Consider the following 25,518-nt stretch of genomic DNA (forward strand, 5'->3'; position numbering starts at 1 on the left):
TTAAGTTCTTTTTTAAGTTTATTTATTTATTTTGAGATAGAGAAGAGTACATGTGAGGGAGGGACAGAGAGAGAGAGATAGAGAGAGATAGAGAGAGAGAGAGAGAGAGAGAGAGAGAGAGAGAGAGAGAATCCCAAGCAGCCTCCGCACGGACATCACGGAGCCCAGTGCGGGGCTCGAACTCACAAACCATGAGATCATGACCTGAGCCGAAATCAAGAGTCGGAAGCTTAACTGACTGAGCCACCCAGGCGCCCCATTTGTTAAGCCTTAATAATACATATGAAGCCATACTTTTCTTTTCATGGAAAAAAAAAATCAGGTTGACTTTGTTTTGACCCATCCTCCCTGCAGCTTAGCTGAGGTCTTGGTCACGACTGCATCTTCTCCCCATTACTTTCTCATGGGACTCATGAAACACCTCCACTCCAATTTCTGCTCTTTGTATGTATGTTGTCTAGGGTTTTAGCTCTGAATTTTACCCCATGCTCTGAAAAGGGGTTCTTGACCCCTGAGATCAGCTGATTGATATTTAACCTTATCTGCCCCATTTCTTCGCTTCCTTTTACTTCCTGCAGCCTGCAGCTGCCCCTCTCTGATCAGTTCTGACCCCCCACCTTGGTCTCCCTGCCAATCTACTGAGGTTCCTTCTTGGGCCACAGGAACCACACCAGAGACTTGGAGTGGGGAAACCCTGCTCCTACCAGTCAGCAGGGAAACAGAAGGGAAACTCCTCAATGAGAACATGAAACTCAGAGTCAGAAAAATTCAGATTGACCCTCAGCCCTCTCACTCGCTAGCTCTGTGATACAGAACAACACACAAACGCCAGAGCCTCAGTTTCCTCCCAAAGCCTGTGCAACCCAAGTCAGAGAGTCCTTGGAATGAGTCATATGAGGTAATACACGAGAAAGAATTTTATAATCTGTATAGATACTAGGTGATTTCGCTGTGTATGTCTTTGCTTTGGACTGTGTGGTAAGACACACACTCCAGGTGCTACTTGCTGGAGATTGGAAGGCCATGGGCTACATGGAGGTTAGGGGTTACAGAATTATTGGCAAAGGGATACTCAACCGTTCAACAAAGATTTTTTGAGCCCCTACTAGGTCCTAGCCCCTACTGATAACTTACATGATTCTCACGCTTCAAAATGTTTCAATTATATATACTTTATTCACGCATCATTTACAAAGAGCTTACGATTCCTGGCCTGCTTGCCATATAGTAGAGACACAAAGACCAAATCCGTCTACATGCATCAGCCTCTTCACCTTGGCCCTATTTCCTGTATATATTCTCCATTTCAAATATTTCTGAGAAGGCACTTAGCTTAATGGAGTGATTCCTACATACTCCTTAAGGTCTGATTGGCCTGGAGGGAGTAGCCCTGCTTCTTGTGAGTTGAGGCAAGGTCGCCCAAGTGCATCGCACTCTGGCTTATTGCTTGGGACCTGCCTTCTTAGACTGAGTGCTCTCTGCAAGGAGGGATCTGTGTTTATTCCTGCCAGTGTGTGTAGGAGTAGTTATGTGTCTTGGCACAAAGGCTGGTCTTCACAACTTCGGAGAAGGAGGTAACTATACACATCGTTATGATCAGAGGGCTATGCGCGATCATGGAGGTCTGGGAGCACGAAGGGACTGGTTCTGCTCAGGGAGTGTGTGATCACCCTCTTCTCTCTGTGAGAATCATCCTTTTGAGTTGGAGTTAAAGACTGAGCTGCAGCCTACCCAGGGGGAGAGAGTGCTGGGAGAGACTTACAAACGGGTAGCTGATGAAGGAATATGGTTATTTCGGGAATGGCAAGTGAGTGGAGGGGCAGTAGCAGGAAAGGAGACCAGGAAGGAATGGCAACTGCAGCCGGGGGAGAACTCCAGACCTTAGAAGAGCATCCCTGAAGGATATGCTGAGTAAGGGAGAGAAATGTTCATAATTGCATTTTAGTTCTCACGTGACTTTGGGTCCGCCATGAGTTCATTGTGTCTCACTCACTAGTCATTCCTTGTCATATGTCTGTACACCTGTTTAGTTATTTACTTAATATTTTAAATTTACACTTCACCTTTAAAAAAATAAATTTCACCTTTTTTTAGAGTGAAATTTACTTATTATTTTTTTGAGAGAGAGAGGGCACAAGTGAGAGAGGGGCAGAGAAAGAGAGAGGTGGGGCTCACCCAAAGCAGGGCTCGTGCTCACCAGATGTGGGGCTCGAACCCATGAACCGTGAGATCATGACCTGAGTCAAAGTCAGATTCTTAACCAACTGAGCCACCCAGGTGCCCCAAGAGTGAAATTTATTTAAACAGGAAGTTTTATATTAGCCCGTCCCCACCACAAAACTATGTCAATTTCTATAACCATAAATATACATGTTTTCAAAAAATTCATTGAGATGTCAGTTATGTAGAGTACTATGAGTTTTCTAGAATATTCTCAGGGTTCTGCGTCATGTTTTGGGAAATACTAGGCCACATAACTCTTGGAAGATTAGTCAGATTTGGTGCCTTGATCTTAAAAGATAATGTAATTGCATGTGAAAGTGCCTCTCATTAACAAATAAGACTCTTACCAATACAGTTTTTGAACAGAAGCTCTTCATACTTGGGTGATGCCCTTATTTATGAAGTTTTTCTATAAGTTTGACTAATATTACTAACAATTCTCTGGTTAGAGAAAGTTATTCACTTTTTTGTCCCTTGGATTAGAATGGAAAACTACTCTCTGAAGAAAGGAGCAACTCAATCCTAGTGGATGAAGTTTATGACCACGACCAGGGCATATATGTATGTGATTACACTGATTCAGATAACACAAGTTCATGGACAGTCAGAGCTGTTGTCCAAGTGACAACCATCGGTAAGTGAGATTTTTCATTTCAAGATTTGGGATTTGAACCCCTATTACCCCATTAAAGCTATCTTCCTTCGGTTTAGTAATGGTTTCCTTTTTGGGAAAGAAAAAAGATAATCATATACTGGTAGTCACGTGAAGCCTTAAATGTGGGAAAACATTAATTTCCCCATAAATCTAGATTCTGTCCCCCAAGGAAGGCCTCATTCTGGATCATATTCATGTTGTCACAAGTTGGGTTTTCCATGCACTGATGAATCCTGCTAAGTTTTTGTAATAATTTAAAAAATGATTTTAAATATTTCACACACAGCAGTGGCACCATGAACCTATCAGCTTTAATACATATTACTGTTTCTCTGCACACTTAGAATCTTGCTTTTTCTTTAAAGAAATGAGACATTGCAGAGACAGATTGAGGCCTATGCTCTTACCCCTTCCTGCTCCTTCTCTTCCCAGCTGTAGTCCAATCATGTACCCTATATGCTTTCCATTTATGTCTTTATGCTTTTCGACAAAAGTATATATCCATTAATAAAATAGAATACTGGGGGCGCCCGGGTGGCTCAGTGGGTTAAGCATCCAACTCTTGCTTTTGGCTCAGGTCTTGATCTCCTGGTTTCATGGGTTCAAGCCCTGCATCGGGCTCTGTGCTGACAGCATGGAGCCTGTTTGGGATTCTCTCTCTCTCTCTCTCTCTCTCTCTCTCTCCCCTTCTCTCTTTGTCCCTCCCCTACTCATGCTGTCTGTGTCTCTCTCAAATAAATAAATAAACTTAAAAAATTAAAATAGAATATCGTTTTATATTACAAAATGTGTTTTGTGTTAAAAACACATGGTACTATTCTATCATTTTGCCAGTTTATAACCCCCTTAGTGAAGAACAGATTCTCGTTATTACCAAATAATGTTTGATGTTTACAGACTTTTTGACTGGTGTCAAGTGAGACCTCTTTCTCTCTCCCCCTTTTTAAATCCCAATTTACATCTCTCTGAGTACTAATGAAGTTTAATACCTTGTTATATGTTTGGTGGTCTGTTGGGTTTGTTCTTTTGTGCTCTATTTTGGCCCAGTCTTTTCACTGAGCCGTTCTTCCCAGATTTATAAGTATCCACATGAATAAATTATATGACGTCATTAATTTAAACATGGTTCTTGTCAAAACACAACAGGGTCAGTCATCCATGCTTTGTATTAAAGAGCTACAGAATGGTTGACCTAGCTCTTAGTAAACATATCGATTATTTTTACCTCTTCTTCTTTTAGTGTAGGATACAAATTACGTTTAAACACCTTGAGGCCAAGGTAACCACTTCTGCCTACTTTCCTGGACTTCAGCAATGAACATTTACATTAGACTCTTCCTTGGAGGAGAAGTTAGAGCACAAGCACCCCACTTGTGCCACTAGCCCCCTCCAAGGGATGTGTGATTCCTCTTCCCTCGGACATGCCACTCAGCCCATCAAGTTTTCAGGGGCTGAGTCTGCTTTTCTCGCTTGCCCGAGGGATTCCCCGCAACATCGATTGCGTCTCTTTCGACCAAGCCTTCTCTGTCATCATTCCTGTCTTCCTCAGTCATTCACTTTTTCACATATTCATTTTCACACAAGTATTTGTGGGACATCTAATATGTATCAGGCGTTGGGCTTGGTGCTCAGGCTGTAAGAACGAATACCTGGACACATTGTCTGTGATCACCCGGAACTTGCCACTTTGTGGGCACACAGGCTGTCACTAGACAGTATGATGAGTGGGGAGAAAGGGAAGCAGTGGGGCATACGAGAGGCCCACTAAGCCCAAACCTGGACATACCACGCTCGAGCAAGAACAGACGGGTGAGGACCAACCAGCCCAAGGAAGGTGGGAAAATGCCGTTCCGGGCAGAGAGCTGCAGTGGGGATGGACAGATGTGGACAGACTCAGAGACTACGGAGAGGGTACAGCTGAAAGGACTTGGAAATTGGGAGTGAGGAAGAGGAAAAAGGAGGGATCCAGGATGAGAGAGAGTTGGGTTTTAGGTTGGGCAACTAGGTGGATTTTCTGTTGGACGCTGATGGAGGATGGCCTTGCACGGCATACATAAGAACTTACACAGCAGGTGTGATGCACATTCTTGGAAGATATCTCTGATTGCTCACTGCACAGCCTTAGCAAAGGAGGTGAGGAGCGGCTTTGTTTGTGCATCCACAGAACTTGATGATGGATTTAATGTGTGAAGAGGGAAACCAAGGATGTTTTTGTTTTCTGGCCTGGATAAGATGGTAAATGGTGACACCATTTCATGAAACAGGAAAGGCTGCAAGAGAAGAGGGTCTAAGGAAGAAATTAAACATTATGTCCGAAAGGACTTTCGGTGATCCAAATCACAATGACAAGGAGGAATTTGGACAAACCAGTCCGGAGATGATAGGGCCAAAGGTGTAAATGTGAGGGTGGTCAACATGATATCTAAAGCAAAAAGACTGGGGGTGCCTGGGTGGCTCGGTCGGTTAAGCGTCCGACTTAGGCTCAGGTCATGATCTCACAGTCCGTGAGTTCGAGCCCCGCGTGGGGCTCTGTGCTGACAGCTCAGAGCCTGGAGCCTGCTTCAGATTCTGTGTCTCCCTCTCTCTCTGCCCCTCCCCTGCTCATGCTCTGTCTCTCTCTGTCTCAAAAATAAATAAAAACATTAAAAAAAATAAATAACTAAAGCAAAAAAAACTGAATGAGCTCATCTGGGGAGTGAGTATAGAGAGAAGAAGGCCTGGAACCGAGGACTGTAGCATTGCAACACTTGGAGAGGTTAGGAGAAGGGAAGGGATCCCCAAAGGGGGTGGAGCAGGGGTGTGAGAACAGAGGGAAACTGTCCCAGGGCATGGTGGCTAAAGTATCTCCGGGCAGAGGGAGTAACGCTCTGCCTCAGGGGTGAGGTCTGAGAACTCATCGCTGGGTTTGGGAAGGGCAACGGAGGTCATTATTTACATAAGTTAGTGAGTACCAGTGGGAGAGTGGGGATAGGAGCTGTAAAGGAAGTGAAACTGATGATGGAGGAGAGAGATCATTTAAAGGTTCAAGATCTTTAGTAGGGAACAGTTCTAGAGAACGAACGGTACCACCCAGCGAGAGTAGATAGAACAAAAGACCACTAGCAGAGAACAAGGGAGAGAACTGATGTTCACGAGAAGCCCAGAAGAAGAGCCCCCAAACACACAGGGAAGTGAGCAGAGAGGCAGAAGGTAAACAGGAAAGTAGGGAAGCAGGGAACGAAAAACGAGAGGATTCTAAGAGGCCATGCCCAACAGTGTCCAAAGCTGCTGAGAAATAAAGCAGAAGAAAAACTCAGTTGTGTCCAGTGGATTTAGGGGCAAGGACGTCACTGGGAACTTTAGCTGAAGCAGTTTCCGTGGAGTGATGGGGGCAGGAATTGAACTCCATGGGAAGCGAGAGAATGGAGGAGATGAGCACATATCGCTCCTTCAAGAATTTGGCTTGGAAGGAAGGAGCATGAATGTGACAAGGACATAAGGTGTAGGGAATGTTCTCTCTTTTAAAATGAAGAGACTGAGCATGGATAAATGCCAATGGGCAGAAACCCAGAGAAAGAGTGTGTGTGTGTGTGTGCGTGTGTATGTGAGAGTGAGAGAGAAATATACAGGGAAGATAATGGAGTCATTGAAGGAAGGAGGTCCCCGAGAAGTAAGAGGACAATGTCCAGAGCAGAGGTGATGAATTTTCCTTGATCAGGAGATGGGCCATATTCAGGAGGAAGTCTGACCACAGAGCCCCATTTGACAGTTTGTGGCCGGAAACTCAGGCATAAATGAGTAATGGAGGGTCGGACTCACTTTTATCTTGAAATAAACCATGAACTTAAGGATGGAGGATTGGCCTCCGGTCTGGCTGATGTGGGCATTTTCTCAAGTGCATTCTTCTTCCAGACTACTCAGCCAGATGGTACCAAAAAGCAATGTTGTAGAAGACAGGAATGGGGGCTCAGGTCTGTAGCAGTTGAGCAGGGTTGGTGTGGAAGAAAACACACCCGAGTGGACAAGGATTTATCAGGGACTAATGTTTCACTAGCACCTGCAACCTGATGTCATGCTCATCTTTGGAGGCTTGCTTTTCATGTGGAAACCTGAGTTCCTACTAACTTTGTAGACAATGCACCAAAATCGAAGAGGGAGCACCAAAGCATTTAGATCAAAGTGCTACTTTGCACGCACATCTTCAGCAAGGAGGCCTTCTGATTTCCCAATGCAAATAATAATCACTATTTTCATCTTTTAGTGAAAGACACTATTTTCAAGCCAGATATTCTGGACCCCATCAAGGACACACTGGAAGTAGAACTTGGTAAGGTGGGTTGTATTATCACCATTGAATGACATTGTGCTTCTGGGAGCAGGTCTAAGTGTCATATTAAGGAAAAAAGTATTGGGATTTTAAGTCAAACAGAATTCCGTGTGAATCTTGACTCAGCCACTGGCTAGTTTGTTGACCTTAGAGAGTTATTTAATCTTTCTAAGCCTCAGGTTTTAAATCTATAAATAGACAAAGGAAAACTGACCTCATCTGGTTTCAGTGAGAAATGTAGGATAATGTATGTTAGGTGGCTAGTGAACTGGTCATGTTCAATAGATTTTAGATTTCTCCTTACTCATCCCAGAAACAGGTGGTTACGTATATTAGGTCCATTGATTAAATCTGTAAATGTAACCGATTTACCACCTTGAAGAGCATTAACCTTTAAAAACGTGGTGTTCGGTGTGGGCTTTAAGATACCTATGGAAGAACACTACATCTCCTGCCCAAGTAATTTGTACTCCCAAGTGGTGTCTTTTTTGTGTAGAGGGGCAAAGTGACTTTTCTCTGGTCCCCTTTTATTTTATCCACTTCAGTAACATCTACATTTTCCCCACACAGCCAAATAAGAACTTCTCTATTTAAAACCAAGTGCTGGTTGTTCCAAGAAAATAAGTGATTCTTTTAAATGCTAACACATCTATACTTATAGAAATAAATGTCAAAATAGATACTATGGTAAAAGACCACTAGGTGGCGGTATCAGGGTATAGCATTAGCAATACCCACAGCATCACAAGAATGTAAGGAAGGAGGAAAGAAAAAACATTAATAATTCAAAAATAGCCAAGTTACCTACAGCTTCAATGAATTTGAAAACCCTAAAGGGCGGGGGCGGGACATTATTAAGGTGCGAAGATGATTTTTAATGGAGTCCTTAACCATTTCATGGTGAAAATATTGAATTTGAGGCAGAGTGTATCTGGAGACCCCTTGTAGAAAAAGAGGGTAGGAAGAGGGTAGTGTCATCACATGCATGCCCACCCATAGTGCATTGTTCAAGAAACTGCTGAATATCTAAATAATTCCTTCTTTAAGCTACATTACAGTAACCTCACGATTTTAAGTTAATATGCAAATGTTGGTTAGTAGTAAAATGTTCTTTGTTGACACATTATGTACTCAATAGCAGCATTAGAAGACCAGGCTGGTCACTGAGAGGACTCCTCATTTTCCTGGTGTCTGCCCTCAAACCACATCAGAATTCTTAGCGCTGTGACCAAAGAGTCACAAGTCTGAGATGTAAGTGTTGCTCAATGGAGAGAAACATACCTGGTCTTATTTGCTTGTGAATGAAAGACCGGTAGATGTTTGGTTATTTCTGGCACACCTATTTATCCTGCAAACGTGAGTGAACAGTGTTCGGATGGCGTCTTCCTCCTGCACAGGACAAAGTGTCCTCACGGACTTCCTTCCTATTTTGTGTGTCTCTCTCATTTTCAGGAAAGCCTTTAACTCTTAACTGCACGGCACGATTTGGCTACCAACGAGATTTTAAACCTGTAATAAAATGGTACATTAAAGATTCCGACCAGGAGTGGGAAGTTCCAACACCTGAGCAGAAAAGGTAAGAAGGAAATTAGCAGATCATATTCTTTGCAACCTACACTGAACACTTTTTAAAACACCTTTGGAAACCTCTAAAATGGACTCACCAAGATGAACAAGCGCGCAGTTGATGGTGTGGCCACTGGCGCCAACTAGTGGTGAATAGAAAAGGACAGAAATGCAAAGTGCAGGATCCTCTTCAACCCTGAGATCAGAAGCAGTTTCTTAATAGGGCCATAAAATGAAATATTTAAGCTGTTTGAAAGCTCAGGGTTTTTTAAAAAAATGTTTATTTATCTTGAGGGGGGAGGGAGGTAGGGACAGAGAGAGAGGGAGAGAGAATTCCAAGTGTGCTCCACACTGTCAGCACGGGACCCAAGCCGTGTTGGATCCCACGAACCATCCCACCAACAGAGAGTTATGACCTGAGTGGAAATCAAAAGTTGGACGCTCAACCAAACGGAGCCACCAAGGTGCCCCTAAAGCTGAGTTTATAGCAACAGTTTGACATTTAAACATCAAGCTGACAAGAAGACAGACATACCGAGCCAGGATGGCAGAAGAGAAGTAGCACGTCCAACCAATGGGAAAGAATGCTGCCCTCTGCCCACACCCCATTTTTCCCAGTGCCATTCATTTAGAGTAGTGGTCAGTTCAGGGATCCAAATATGTAGAGTCATTAACAGTCTGGAATGTATGGAGAGGAAAATGCACAATAATAAGGATTCTGACCAAAAATATGTGAAGCGAGGAATAGTTGAAGAAATCCAACCTGGAAAAGGAAATGCAGAGGTGAGATATCTTGAAGTACTTGGAAACCACAGTGTTTTATGGAAACGAGGCTTAGTTTGTTGTCCAGATTAGTGGACAGAATTTACGGGGAAGACAGTTGGGCTCAATAGAAAGGAAAACTCTGTTATTCAGAGCTATCCAGTGCCTCACAAAACTGGACTCCGGCCACTGGCGGGATTACGGGTTTCAATCCGATTGGTCAGGCCTGTCACTAAAAAACAGAGTCCCTCATCTTTCCAAGATCCGTTCCACAGTAATAGACTGTGTATTAAGCACGTCCTTCTGAATTTTAAAAAGATTTCAATGAACAAATGTAATATCATTTTGAAAAGTTTATGTCATTACGAAAAAATAAAGGATGAATTTTGAGAACAGCAATAAAAGTTATCAGGAGCTTCTAAGACAAGGGAAGTCACACAACTTATTTGGGTTTGGATTTCTGTTTTCCACCCCCTGGCAATGTGAGACTTGACCCCTGTAAGCTTCCACTGTACCATCTGTAATCTGTGGACACTTACGTCCACTTTACTAGGTCCCTGTACGGAGTAGATACAGTAGAGGTGAGAAGGGCATCACGGTTCCTGATTGGTAGGAAATATTCAGTGAATAAGTGTTGGTATTGTAGGGTTCCAAGCAACACAGCCTAAAATATCATCCACCCAGGCAAGATGCCTTAGCTAGTAAAGAGAGACTGTAGATTGGCAACCTTAGAGAACACAAATTGTGCATAAATACTGAGACTTATAACTTGCTGGATGGGGCAGAATGGCCCAGACCCAGGGCATGGGCTGCCACTTCCAAGCAGAGTGACCATGCACAGTCACCTACCTTCTATGCCTGGTCTGCGTTGCTGGCCAAGTTAGGACGATCATACTCTTACCTTGTGGGGGTTCCTGTGAGGAATGAAGGAGACTTGATAGTCTACGTTTAGTGTTAAAAAGGGTGAGCACAAGGGCACCTGGGTGGCTCAGTTGGTTAAGCGTCTGACTCTTGATTTCAGCTCAGGTCATGATCTCACAGTTTGTGGGATCAAGCCCCACATCTGGCTCCATGCTGAGCGTGGAGCCTAGTGGGATTCTCTCTCTCTCCCTTTCTCTCTGCCCCTCCCCTACTCTCTCCCTCTCTTTCAAAATAAATAAACATTAAAAAAAGAGTGAGACGGGGAGCCTGGGTGGCTCAGTTGGTTAAGTTTCCCACTTCAGTTCAGGTCACGATCTCACAGCTCATGGGTTCAAGCCCTGCATCAGGCTCTGTGCTGATAGCTTGGAGCCTGGAGCCTGCTTTAGATTCTGTGTTTCCCTCTCTTTCTACCCGTCCCCCACTTGTTCTCTCTCTCTCTCTCTCAAATAAATAAATAAATATTAAAAAAAAAATGAGTGAGCAGAGAAACATGGTCAGCCCTTGGTGGAAGTGCATCATGTTCAACATTATTCTTAAATTATTATTATAGTCTGTTTTCAAGGAGAATGCTTCGCGTAATGGAGGTCAGATGAGGCCCACAGTAAATTAAATTCTGGTGATGCATAAAACGATGCCCAGAAGATTCAATAATCAAAAATGAACCCCCTCTGACCATCTTATGGTCTTCTGGCATCTCCTTCTATGCTTTGATCCGATAGCTCTCCCGAAATCCAAACTGTTGGCCACTAATAAGAATTCCAAATACTGCAAAAGTGGTCAATTTATGCTGCTGAATGAATGGGGTATTTCCCCTTCTTTCCTAGAGTTAAACACACCAAAAAGGATGACGTTATAGAGCGTGTTGTCCACTTGAAAGAAGTCACTCAGAGGGATCTTCACCGGAAGTTTGTTTGCTTTGCCCAGAACTCCATCGGGAACACGACCCAGTCCATCCAGCTGAGAGAAAAGAAAGGAGGTAAGCCTGGAAGGTGGCCGCAGAAGGCACACAACTGCTTTTATCTGAAAGGAGAGGAATTTTCCTAAAGAAATATCCTGCTGATGATGTTGATGATGATAGCAATTAACATTTGTGAGAAGCCAGACATTATGCATTTTGCTCATATTAAACCATTTAATACTTTGACCAAGGACACATCACTAGTAATCACAAAATCACAATCACATCACAGTGATCCAGAACTGGTCCTCTTGACTAATACTCTTTGTACGGGGCCTGTGTTGGAAAAGCCTGCCATCCATTCATTCATTCATTCACTCATCCGTTATTCTACAAACACCTAAAGGGCATGTCTTGTGTAACAGGTATTGTGCTAGGACCTAGCTCCCTTTCAGGGTTTTCTTTTCCTGGCTTCTGAATCCAGAGACCATGATGGTAGGGTACTGGAGAGTGGAGGAGAGAAGAGTCATCTTGCTCACTGCTCAGAGTGATATGTGTGTATCACAGACCACAGTCTTTGACAGGAGGAGTGGAAATTCCTGATAAAAAATAGCTTTGAAATTTCCTTAAGAAGATACTCCGTGATGGAGTTGATATCATTCATTCATTCAATTAAGAACCGATTACAGAACAAGCAAGTTTTGACAGCTAGTGAGGCTTAAATAAGACAAAACTTGTGCTCGGTGTTGTGGATGCTCTGTAGTGGGGCTCCCGTCAGGAGAGGCATGTGAAAGTTCTCACGCGTTAGGTACTGTGAAGAGTGTGAAACCGAGCCACGCGTGCCTCCTGGCCTCAGGAAGTTTAGACTTTTGTAGGGAAGATAGGGCATGAAGATAATTTATAATATGCAATGAGAAGGATGCGAATGGGTTTTGTGGAGGTTTATGGGGGAAAAATAACTAAAAGTGACCATGATTAGTTTCCCCATCCGTTTCCTGTTCAGGAACGTGCCATTCCCGTGGGTTCTTTCCAGTTCATTGTAAGACAGTTCCCTCAAGATACGATTTTAAGTGTTTCCAGAGTCAAGAGGAATGCTCCCAAGAGCAGTGATTTTGAGAAAATAATAGAGCCTGAGAAGGCGCTGGGGGGCCCACAGCGTCAACCCAAATGTGGTCTCGCAGAGACATTTGTTCATGGCTACCGTGTTTCCCCCAGTGGTGTTCATCTACATCCTACTTGGTACCGTCATGAGCCTGGCAGGCGTGCTGACCACAGGTGCTCTGCTCTACATGTACTGGATTGAAATAGTGCTGCTGTACCGAACCTACCAGAACAAGGATGAGACACTTGGGGGTAAGGTGACCCCGACCTGCCTCTGACATTTCTTCTCAGACTTAGAGGGAGAAGCTCAAGAAATGGATGTTCCCTGATGGATAAAGTCATGCCCCTCAGCCTTTTAAACCTCCTTCCAGGTGTGGTGGCTCAACCTGGGAGAACTGGGAACAGGTGGAGAAAAAATTTCTTTTCATTCCAGTTTCCAGGAATCTTGCTGATCAACGATGCTATTGCAGAGCATGTTGGGCTCGAAAACAATCTCTCTGCTCACCAACCTGACGCAATATGACAGATGAGCTAACATCTCCATGACTTAGTTTCCTCTTCTGGAAAAAGGGATTATGATCACAATCACGATGAAATCTATGAGGACCCATTGGGTTAAGAAATATTTATCATTTAGAACAGCATCTAGCAGGTGGTAAACAGTCCATGCCAGTCAGGTGTATTAGGTACTTTGTCACTTGAATCCTGCAATCAGACAGAGAGACGTAAAATCGCGTGCCCAAAACCGAACTGCAAGATGGTGTTAGAACTCAGGATTTGGACCCAGGTGATTTGGCTCAGAGCCCCCATTAGCTATTACCTCAGCCTCATCTGTAAAATGAGGGGCTTGAAGATGGTGGCAATGTCCCCAAACATGTGACACTCTGTAAAAGGCAACCACTATTACAATTAATGGAGCTGTCTGCCCATTTCCCCAGGAGACAGGATGATAGTGCTTCTTTAGAATAGAAGAGCTGCTGGTGTGTTTTTCTAGCCCTGGAGGTCTCTAAGATTAGGTGTACTGTTTTACTGGATGGTTCTCTTGCTTGCAAAGGACAGCATCCACTCTGCTGGAATCCGGGGATAACTACTTACCTGCCTGGGATAATTAATTTCCACACCGCTGCTCCTCCCACGCCGGGAATGCAGCGAAAAGCTGTCAGATTTACAGGAAAAGGAGAAGTCGAGATGCATCAATCATACCTTCCTTTCAACTAATTATTGAAAATTCACGCTAGAAACCCTTCAGCCAAGAGTGTTTTTTGAGATTTATTTTTTTAATTAGCTTCTTAGCGTTTTTGAATTGAACAAATTATTTAGCCAATGCCTCAATCATCCCCCTAAAAGATTTATATTTCCTTTACTAAAATGTTATTTATCTTAAGATTCTAGAGCTTGTACAAAAGAGCCAATCAACTGTGACACTTTTAAATCTGCCCTTTCTCTTTTTACTTTGCACAAGACACTACCCTGATGAGGACGCAGACGCCGGTTTTCAAGCACGGTGATTCAGTGCCCTCTGTAGCTAATCTAATGTTTTACAGCAGAACGGCTGTGTCCTTTGAAGTTAATGCCGAATATCCAAAATTTTAGAGAGATGCAGAATGTCAGAGTTGCAGAGGACCTAAGAGAGCTCTAATACTCCCATTTGTTAATTTTCTTACTAAAGAAATGTAAATGTCTCCAGATGATAGAAAAATCCAAGCCTGTTGGAGTTTCACAGGGACGTGGAAGGAATCCGAGGTGACTGTGGTGTCTCACACATTTAAACTGCACAGCACTTCCTGCCGGCCATGCCCCATGAGCCTCCTCCTTCCCACCTGGGCAATGAGGCGCTTCCCAGATGAGCCTCCTGGGTCTCTTTCTTGTCTCCTGGACCTCCTCCACTCCCTCTTCTTCTTCTTTTGCTGGCATTTCCATCCAGGAAGGCCTCTTCTTCCGTCCACATTAAGCAAGCGTTCTGCCCATCACATCAGCCACCGGTGCTATTGTTTGCTATTTTGTAACACTGCTATTTGCCAGCCATTGTGCAAAGCACTGGAATATGACACCGAATGGGTATGTCCAGACTCTGAAGCCCATGAGCGAACTTTTGAGATTTTCTGCCTCTCTTGGTTAGTTCGGTAGCACATCCCAGTAATCAACGTGCATTTGTACTAATCGACTCAACAGAGGCCCATGAGACTTTACAAATATCCTAAAACAAGTTTCATAAATAGAGTTTCCCATCTGGAAGGCAGGGGGGAGTGGATATTTATCTTGTGCCCTGCTGTGAGCCAGACACCACGCGCTTTATATACGTTATATCATGCAACCCTGAAGACAGTCTGCCAGGGAGTTACTATGATCTCATTTTACACGGCGGGGATTCTAATAGAGGTACATGTGCCGTCAGCTCTCTCGTTCACGTGCAAGGTGCTGGGTCTTGGCTGTGCTCTGCTTGCTGGATATTATCATGCTTTGATGGAACAGACTCTTCTTTGATGTGTAACTCATGAGACAGCAGCACTGCAGTGCAAAAAAAAAAAAAAAAAACCCAGAGGAACCCCTGACTAATATGATTTAATCACAGAAGCCGCAACTGTTTGATCTGACCTCAGTGAAAATGCAGGACCGCGTCATAAATCAGAATTCGAATTTGGTTGGGCAATCGATACGGCTCAGCAGTGTGATTCTGAATTGGACGCAGCTGCTGCTTTTTATTGTTAAATCAATTCAGTAAGGAGCCCGGCACTTAATTCTTGCCCATTTGCCATATGACTCAAGCACGTGTAGATATGCCACGATAGTGAGAAAAACGTAAATGGCTGACTTTTTTTTCCTAACATTTCTCTTCCTCAGATAAAAAGGTATTTGATGCTTTCGTATCCTATGCGAAATGGAGCTCTTTTGAGAGTGAGGCCACTTCATCTCTGCATGAGGAATACTTGGCCCTGAATCTATTCCCTGAAGTTTTGGAAAACAAATATGGATACAACTTGTGTTTGTTTGAAAGAGATGTGGCCCCAGGAGGAGGTAGGTCCTATAAGCCAAGAGAAGATATAGAACAAAAAGAACAGTTGAATGCAAGTGCTCTATGGGCTTCCCTGCTATTCCTTCTGTTGGGATATATACCCTCTGGAATATTTCATGAGCTTAGAACATGTTGGGCAACAACACAGAAAAACATACATTGCAGACATGTGCTGCATCATCCAAGAATAAGCCATCTTCAGAAAAAAAAATTATTGGGCCCTAGGGATGCCTTCCAGAACAAGATATTGCTCCTGGGTCCCCTGTAGGAAGTCACCTCTGTCAATCTGAACAGGTGGTCTCCCTGCTTTGTAGGACTCTGCTGGCCACAAAAATGAACAAATCAGGAGACTATAGATGCTGGAGAGGATGTGGAGAAACGGGAACCCTCTTGCACTGTTGGTGGGAATGCAAATTGGTGCAGCCGCTCTGGAAAGCAGTGTGGAGGTTCCTCAGAAAATTAAAAATAGACCTACCCTATGACCCAGCAATAGCACTGCTAGGAATTTACCCAAGGGATACAGGAGTACTGATGCATAGGGGCACTTGTACCCCAATGTTTATAGCAGCACTCTCCACAATAGCCAAATTATGGAAAGAGCTTAAATGTCCATCGACTGATGAATGGATAAAGAAATTGTGGTTTATATACACAATGGAGTACTACGAGGCAATGAGAGAGAATGAAATATGGCCCTTTGTAGCAACGTGGATGGAACTGAACAGTGTTATGCTAAGTGAAATAAGCCATACAGAGAAAGACAGATACCATATGGTTTCACTCTTATATGGATCCTGAGAAACTTAACAGAAACCCATGGGGGAGGGGAAGGAAAAAAAAAAAAAGAGGTTAGAGTGGAAGAGAGCCAAAGCATAAGAGACTCTTAAAAACTGAGAACAAACTGAGGGTTGATGGGGGGTGGGAGGGAGGGGAGGGTGGGTGATGGGTATCGAGGAGGGCACCTTTTGGGATGAGCACTGGGTGTTGTATGGAAACCAATTTGACAATAAACTTCATATATAAAAAAAAATTAAAAAAATAAAAAATAGTATATATAATTTGAAAATAAATAAATAAATAAATAAATAAATCTATTAAAAAAAAAAAAAGGATGCTGCTGGCCACAAATGTCAGCATTGGGTGAGGCGAGGCGCAGTTCTTGCCACTCACCAGATGTACAGACATCATTCCTTCCCCCCATTTCCTCTGCCTCGGACACCCCACCAGGGAGCCTGGGACATCCCATGCCCCTCTGTTATCCCAGCCTGACTGGTGCCAACAAGGTCTTCTCCTAGAGGGAGTGACAGTTTGAAGAGACAGAACACAAAGAGAGGAATGTAGAGTAGAGAGTCCCCAGATACTTGAGTGTATCTTCAACTGTCCATAGGGTTGATACAGGAAAGCGACATAGCAAACCAAGCTTCCTTTCCTCCTTCCCTAAAAACCTTTGCAGGGAACCCTCTGGGTAGGTCTGGGAGATTTGGGGTTATGGAGACTCCGGGTTCAGCAATACAATAGCAAATGATTCAATTCCTTATTTCCAGCATATGCAGAAGACATCGTAAACATTATTAAGAAAAGTAGAAGAGGAATATTTATCTTGAGCCCCAACTATGTCAACGGACACAGTGTCTTTGAACTACAAGCAGCAGTGAATCTTGCCTTGGATGACCAAACACTGAAACTAATTTTAATTAAGTTCTGTTCCTTCCAAGAGCCAGAGTCTCTACCTCATCTGGTGAAAAAAGCTCTCCGAGTTTTGCCCACCGTCACTTGGAGAGGCTTAAAATCGGTCCCTCCCAATTCCAGGTTCTGGACTCAGATGCGCTACCACATGCCGGTGAAAAACTCCAAAGGATTCAGGTGGAACCATCTCAGAATTATGCCTGAATATTTTTCCACTGGAAATGACTCCGTAAAACAGAAGCCACTGGGAGGAGCTCCCAGCCTACAGAATGGTAAAGCAGACCCTGAACCACCTGCCCTCAGTCCCTGGGCGAGTAGAGACGTTGATGGACAGAGCACAGAGCATGAATCGGGCTGACATAAGATGGAGAGTGTTTTGCCGACCCCGAGCAAGCCTGACAGGCAAAGCAATGACCCCGAAACTGTGGTTAGAGCTTCTGATTTCCTCTGGACAGAGGAAGAGTAAATTCTGCAGACGCATGCACACGTTCAGCACACAACGCTCTTAAGATTTGCCAAGGGGTCTGAGCAGAAGTGGCAGATACAGCCGCTTCTGCGTTGGGCTACCTATTGGATGTCACGTCTACTATGGATTGTACATATAAATTATATATATTTGCAACCAAATAAATATTATTTTATTAGGAGCGATTGATTTGAACTTTACCTAAAGCTTCCCTGTAAAAACAAAGCAACACAAAACAATTTTTATTCAATGTCCACCCATTAACTCTGGAGCACAGAAAGCAAGTAGGAAAGGCAGACACCGGGGCGGGAGCGGGGGGGGGGGGGCAAGGGGCAGACAGGGCCCCAGTCAATCTCTACTCTGTCCCTGCCAGAAGCACCCCCTGTAAGCAGGTGAAATAGAGGAAGGAGACCCTTCTGGTGGGCAGTGCAGCCCTGTGCTAGACACAAGGCTTGGAGAGCAGAGTAGGGCTAACCTCAGCATCTCCTCATCCCCTTGGCCTTGGTGCAGGGCAGGAGGTCCCCAACCTTACCCTGGGCCGCTGAAAGTAGGAACGAACTAGGCCAAAATGCTCAGGCCAATGAGGAGGCAAGGAATGGGCCAGCACATACGTACAAAGTAGAAAGACAGTGACAAGAGCTAGCAGCCAAGGTAAGAGTTTGGTAAGTAAATGTAGAAATTGGTTAAAAGCAAGAATGGAGCTTGAACAGAGCTTTAGTCTGAGCTCTTTGCCCATCAAGGCTGGCACTCGTTGTATGTGCTTCCTGACCGAATGATCTCAGTGGAGTCCTAAGTAACAAGGCAGGATGCTGGAGCACCAGGAGAGAAAAGGTGGATTTCACTCTCATAGTCTGTTTTCCTTACGGGGATTCCAGTTCCAGCTAGAGTTAAAACAGTGTTCTAGTCACGTAGGGATATAAAAGCTTCATGCTCTGTCCTCCTCACCTGAGTGGAATGATTCATTTGAGCCTAAAGACTAGCAACTTCTGGACTCATTCAGATGTAATGTGTCACAGTCACTGCTACGGACGCGATCCAAGTTCAGAGTGGCTAAAAGTCACTGTCATCTGGCTACCGCTTGGAGCCTGTATGAAATGGTCTTGAGCTCTTTTTCCGCAAAGGCTCCCACATCATAAAAACCACTGCGGCCTTGGCACCGAGAAACATCCTTGTTGGGAATTTCAGTGATAAAGTTAAAGATGAGTTAAAAGGTATAAATTATTCCTGGAGGAAGTTTCTTGTGGGAAGGCTCATTGTAGGGTCTTATTGGGGAAGAATCCACACTGTCATTGTGCCATCATGCTATGGTGATGGTCAGAATCCCTGGTTTTCCTGCCAGCCGCTCTCTGAGATCTAAGACTCAGAAACCTCTTTGGGCCAGTTTACCCGGGTTTACTTTATTCTAAAATAAATTTTTCTATCACCGATCTATCCAGTAGTCCAGACTTTTGTTCTAAGCTTAACAGAAACTCAAACTGAGCCTCAGGTTTGTATATATACTCAAAATAAAAGAAAAAAAAAAAAGAAAAGCACTTCCCTAGGCCTAACATTTACAGAACGCACTCTTTCCAGGTTAGTAGATCCACTGAAGACGACAAATTAGCATTTAGGACAAAGGTTTATTTACATTTCTTACATGCAAATCAATCAAAACAAAGTGGGCAACAGAAGCACATTTTCTCTACATAGGAGACTAATGGTAATCAAACAACTGAACTCAGTGAAATACAATGAGAAAAGAGTATAACTCTCTCTCTACATTTTCTTTCTCTTTTTTTAAATTTTTTTTTTAACGTTTATTTATTTTTGAGACAGAGAGAGACAGGGGGAGGGTCAGAGAGAGGGAGACACAGAATCTGAAACAAGCTCCAGGCTCCGAGCTGTCAGCACAGAGCCCGACGCGGGGCTCGAACTCACGGACCGCGAGATCATGACCTGAGCCGAAGTCGGCCGCTTCACCGACTGAGCCACCCAGGCGCCCCTACATTTTCTAGATAAGGTGACTTGTTTCCGGTTTACACCTGGTGCCTAACTATAATGAAAACGTGTCCTCGTTTGAATGATGGTCACCCTACCTCTAACACACACTGGAGAGTACTCCTTAGTAACCCTGGATGATTCCTCAGGCAGATCTCACAGCTGTCCTGGTCTCTTCTGGGTTTCAATATCTACATTTTCTATTTATATTATTTCCAGATCACAGTTCCAGGTAAGATGGAGTAGGAAGGACACCACCCCCTCTCTCCCACTCATTGCAGCTATAAAACCTGAATAAAATGCTTGCGAAATCAGTTTGAGGATTTCCGAAGCTAAATCAAAGCAGAATGATAAGACAAGAGTTCAAAGTTCCATGACTTTATTTTCCTCCAATATCCCTTGGCTTGGACTCAGTGCACTGTGAATCCCACAAATGGACATTAGTAATGACAGAAGGTTCCAGAAGGAGCCCTCTTGTCCCACCTTGAAGACTGAGAAAGGAGTTTCCTAACACTCTCGTACTTTTTCCTTTTTATATTCTTAGTGGCACCAACAAAAAGGGGGCCCTTGAGAGCCTACATCTCTGTGGAAGGAGAACTGTCCACTTTGATACCAAGAGAGTGTGGTAAATCTTTTTTGATTTTGATTTTTTGGTCTCTCTGTCCTCTTACCATTTAGGTGTGGAGACAGAAGCAGTCAGGGAAGTGCACTGCAGAGTAGGGTATACACACACCAACACTCTGGCCAGAGAACTGCATAAAAAGGTTAAGAGGCCTCTAGAACCAGAAAGTGCCATAGAGATTGCAGACAGAAAGGTGGTCAGGAAAGCAAACCCATGAAGTTCCTTGCAAATTCCCGGGCTCATCCCTAAGCTGCATATGCAAGAATCTGACCAAAAATAGAATACCATAAACTCTGAAAATTAAACTATAGGATAGACTACTTCCTGAGCTCCAGACTGACCACTGAAAGGTGTATATATGGAATAAGTCTAAATAGAACTGAAAGACAGTGAAATAGAACAGACATTGAAACCACAAGGCTGGTTAGAATTTAGGGCTTGAATCCAACTGGGTCAATTGCTTGCTAAACAAAAATAGCATTCTACATAGGATTTCAACAAGATCCAAAGTCGCATAACAGAATATTTAAAATGTTCAGGATATAATCCATTGAAAGCAAAAAATTACACCTTCTGATTGGGTTTTCGATGTAAGTTAAGGTAATATGTAAGTTAACTACAACATAAAGGAGAGAGGGTAGGGGAGCTTATATGGTGGTAAGGTTATCTACGTATCTCTTGAAGTGATAGAATATTGACTCTAAATTGAAAATGAAAACATAAGTATGTTATATTTTAATGCCTTGGGAAAAAACTAAAGCAAACAAAGAAAAAAATTTTAATTAGAATAATGAAATTTTGGGGGCACCTGAGTGGCTTGGTCAGTTAAGTGTCTGACTTTGGCTCAGGTCATGATCTCACAGTTCACGAGTTCGAACCCCACATCAGGCTCTGTGCTGGCAGCTCAGAGCCTGGAGCCTGCTTCTGATTCTAAGTCTCCCCCTCTCTTTGCTCCTCCCCTGCTCGTGCTCTCTCTCTCTCTCTCTCTCTCAAAAATAAACATTTAAAAAAATTTTAAAGTGGTAAGTACTTACATTAGAAAAGGAAAGTATGTCAAATTAATAAGCTAAATTTCCACTTTAGCAAGAGAGAAGGGAAATAATAAAGATAAGGATATAAATTGATTATATTCATTATATTGAATACCACAAAACAATAAGAAAATTAACAACACTAAAAGCTGGATCTTTGAAAAGATCAATAAAATTGATAAATCCCTAGCAACACTGATCAAGAAAAAAAGAGAGAAGACACAGATTACCAATATCAGGAATGAAATGAATGGTAACACGACAGACCCTGCACACCCTAAGGGGATAAGAAGGGAACACTATGGGTAACCATATTGGCAATGGACATGTGTTTGGCAACCTAAATGAAATGAAAAAATTCTCAAAAAAAAACCCTAAAAGCTATCAAAACACAGCTAGATAAACTGAATTTCACATAACTATTAAATAAATTAAACTCTCAGTTTAAAATTTCCAAAAGCAAAATCTCCAGAACCAAGTGTTTTCACTGCCTAATTCTGCCAAACACTTAAAAAGGAGGGGGACAAACCCCACCAATTTTATACACTTTCTTCCAGAAAATAGAGAATGTGGGAGCACTTCCAAAATCATGTTATGTGGCCTGAATTTTCTTAATACCAAATCAAACAAAGTATTAAAAAACTACCAACCAAAGTCCTTTATGAACACTGACACAAAAGTATTCAAGAAAATATTAGCAAAGTGAATCCAGCAATATATAGCTATAATAATATACCATAGCCAAATAGAGTTTATCCTAGGTGTACAAAACTGGTCTAATATTGAAAAATCTGTCAATATAACCCTCCATATTAACGGCCTGAAGAAGAAACTTCACATAATCATATCAACCGATTCCAAAAAAAACATCTGACAAAATTTACCACCCTTTCATCATGAAAACTCTCAACAAACTTTCTCACTATGGTAAAGGACTCTACAAACACACACACACAAATCTATAGCTAAGATCATTATTGATGGTGACACACTGTTTGCTTTCTTCATAACATTGGGGAAAAAAACAAGGATGTTTGCTCTCACAACCTATTCAAACTTGTACTGAAAGTCCTCACCAGTGCAATAATGCAAGAAAAAGAAATAAGATGCATGCAGTTTGGAAAGGAAGAGATAAAACTGTCCTCAGGAATTTTTATGTAGGAAGAAAGCTACAAAAAAAAAAAAAAATCTAGGACTAATGGGTGAGTTTAGCAAGATCTCAGGATACAAGATGAAAATGAAGAAACCAAATATATTTATTTATTATTATTTTTTTTTTATTTTTTAATGTTTATTTTTGAGAAAGAGAGAGAGAGAGAGAGAGAGAGAGGGAGGGGCAGAGAGAAGAGAGAAACACAGAATCTGAAGCAGGCTCCAGGCTCTGAGCTGTTAGCGCAAAGCTGGACTCAGGGCTCGAACCCATGAACCGTGAGATCATGACCTAAGCCAGAGTCGTACATTCAACCAACTGAGTCACTCAGGTGCCCCAAATCAAATATATTTCTATCTTTAGAAATAAACCATTCAAAACCTAAAATTATAAAGCATTATCATTTACTACAGTTACCTCCAAAAAGAATTACTTAAGAGATAAATCCACAGAATGTGTGGATGTTCTGTACACTGAAAAATACAAAATTCTTATGAAAGAAATCAAAGAACAATTGAATAAATGGAGAGGCATAGCATGTGCATTTACATAAAAACTCAACATATTCTCAAATCAGCAATTCTCCCCAAACTGATTTAGAAATTTAATACAATTTCAATCAATATCCAAGCAAGATTTTTTTTATAGATACAGGCAAACTGATTTGAAAATTATATGAAAAGGTAAATCATCTGGAATAACCAAACCAATTTGAAAAAGAAAGTTGGAGGAGTTACATTACTCAATTTTATAAATCAATTTACAATTACAGCAATTAAGACAGTGTGATACTGGCAAAGTGAAAAAATGGAACAGAGTCAAAATTGTAAAAATATGCCCACACAAATATGGCTTGTTGAATTTTGATAAAGTTTCTGAGGTAATTCAGTGATGAAAGACAGAGTTTTAAACAAATGGTGTTGGATAATTGGGCATAGATATGTGATAAGATGAACTTCATACCTTATGCAGACATTAACTCAAAAATAGACCATGCATCCAAATGTAAAACCTAAACCTATAAAACATTTAGAAGAAAACATGACCTGAGATTAGGCAAAGAGTTCTTAGATATGTCACCAAAAGACGAACTATAAGAAAAAGACTGATAAATTGGACTTTGACAAAATTAAAAACCTTTGTTTTGAGAAAAATGCTGTTAAACAAACGAGAGCACAAGCTTTAAACTGGTAGAAAATATTTGAAAAATCACACATCCAACAAAAGACTTGGATCCAGAATATATAAAGATCTGTCTAAATTCAATAATAAAAAGCAAACCACTTAATTAAAGAGAAGCAAAAAACTTAGACAATTCATTGATATACAAATGGCAAAAAACACATGAAAAAAACCCATCATCTATTAGAAAAACACAAATTAAAATGACAAACTAAAATGGCCAAAAAATAAAAATTAAAAAAAAGGGGAAAAAAAGGAGGAAAGGAAAGGAAGGAAAAGAAAAGAAGAGAAAAGAAAGAAAAGAAAAGAAAAAAGAAAAGAAAAGAAAAAGAAAAGAAATCTGACAATCCCAAATTCAGGCGATGATTTGGAACAACTGGAACTCTCATGCACTCCTGGTGAGAACGAAAAATGGTGAAGGCACCCTGAGAAAAGCTTAACAATTCCTTATAAAGTGAAAATCCACTTAATTATATATCCCAGAAATCCCATTCCTAGATAATCTACCCCAGAGAAATAAAAACTTATGTTCATACGCACACAAAACCTGTACATGGATATTTATAGCAGTTCTATTCATCATCATTAATATCTGGAAAAAACTCAGTGACCTTCAACTAGTGTATCCGTTTGGGTCCAATCAGAAGACAGAAACCACACAGTAGTCTTAAAAGGGAAGTTTTAATATAAAGAATTATTTGGCTATAAGAGAGTAAAACACGTGAATAGAACTCCAGACTATATCAGGGCCAAAAGAGACTAGGAAGACAGACTTGGGGGGGCCCTTCTCCCATCTGGCGTTCAGATGTTGTTAGAGAAAGTGTGGTACTGCCCACTGAATGGCAAAGTTCTCTTGGTTGCCTGTGTCAGAGCTGGTCCACGGTTGCTGGAAGACAGCAAGCAGACCTCTGGGACATGGCAAACCGTGGCTGGCGGACAGACCTGAGACATGGACATGGCTGGGGGAATGAGGTCTGGAACACACAGTGTCGGGAGCTTCAGGGAACAAAGGAGAGCTGCAGCTGGTGTGGGGGTGCACAGGGGCATGTGGAGTGCCACCTTGGGCATGAAGAATTGGAGGGTGGTGTCCACGTCAGGAGGCCGTGGGCAGGTGGCCACCTGACTTAGGCCAAGAGAGACTGCTTCCTCTGGATGCACGGCTTGGGTAGGGCCCCACAGATGTCTCACACGCCCACGCTGCTGACTGATGGTCCATACAGCTCAAGCAAGAAAAATGCGGCATTCAGCACCTGGACTCAGGAAGACCCTCATGCAATGCCCCTCCAGCCCCCTCTACTGACGGAGCTCAACATTGCACTCACTGTAAAGGATAAATTCTCCAAAACTCTCTAGTCCATCACGCAGAGTAGATACTGAATGGTGAATCCGGGGCTGACAGCTAACAAAGTGATAACTGGCACAGGCCAAGTCAATAATAGCTGTACATGAGAAAGATTAAATACTTCTCGGCAGTAAAAAAGAGTTCACTACCGAGATGCAATAACTTGGATGAATCTTAAAGCGTCGCAAAAAAGCTAATCCCAAATGATTACATTTTTTTTTTTTCATTGATCTGACATGTTCAAAAAGGCAAGACTGTGGCAGAGGAGAGATCTGTGGTTTCCAGGGGTTGGAGGTGAAGAAGGGTGTGACAAAGGGACACACGAAAGGCGAGAACCTGCTTGTCTTGGGGATTATGTCAACCTACACGTGTGTTAACACTCAGATGGCTGTACTTTATTATAGCTTATTTTTCTTCCATTGTATTCTATTATTTTAATTGTATTCTATTTCATTTTAAAACAAAAAGTTTAAAAGTCTAGTCCAACCTAATATCAAAACTTTAGTTTTGAATCCAGCTCAAACTTCTCCCTTTCCCCTGGTTGAGACCCAACCTGTGAGTCTGTAGACCGGCAATGGGACAGAGGAATGAAATCTACTTTTCCCTGTCCTCCTGCC

At 42.5% G+C, this 25,518-nt stretch overlaps 1 protein-coding gene across 8 annotated transcripts in view; it reads left to right on the forward strand.

Annotated features, from left to right (window-relative positions):
- The window catches only part of IL18RAP (interleukin 18 receptor accessory protein), a 34,660-nt gene extending 15,636 nt beyond the window's left edge, over window positions 1–19,024 (forward strand). For 7 of the 8 annotated variants that reach the window (XM_078444344.2, XM_078444346.2, XM_078444348.2 and 4 more), the window contains 7 exons: window positions 2,707–2,857; window positions 7,119–7,184; window positions 8,637–8,760; window positions 11,258–11,409; window positions 12,547–12,684; window positions 15,274–15,447; window positions 16,990–19,024. In XM_078444344.2, coding sequence (XP_078300470.1) covers window positions 2,707–2,857; window positions 7,119–7,184; window positions 8,637–8,760; window positions 11,258–11,409; window positions 12,547–12,684; window positions 15,274–15,447; window positions 16,990–17,489 — 1,305 coding nt within the window. In that variant the 3' untranslated portion in view covers window positions 17,490–19,024. The remainder of the gene's footprint in view (window positions 1–2,706; window positions 2,858–7,118; window positions 7,185–8,636; window positions 8,761–11,257; window positions 11,410–12,546; window positions 12,685–15,273; window positions 15,448–16,989) is intronic. The other variant, XM_078444350.2, reaches the window with a different exon arrangement.
- The last annotated feature ends 6,494 nt before the right edge of the window (window positions 19,025–25,518 follow it).

This window comes from Panthera onca, chromosome A3 (assembly GCF_046562875.1).
Source record: "Panthera onca isolate mPanOnc1 chromosome A3, mPanOnc1 haplotype 2, whole genome shotgun sequence".
Classification (NCBI taxonomy): Eukaryota; Metazoa; Chordata; class Mammalia; order Carnivora; family Felidae; genus Panthera; species Panthera onca.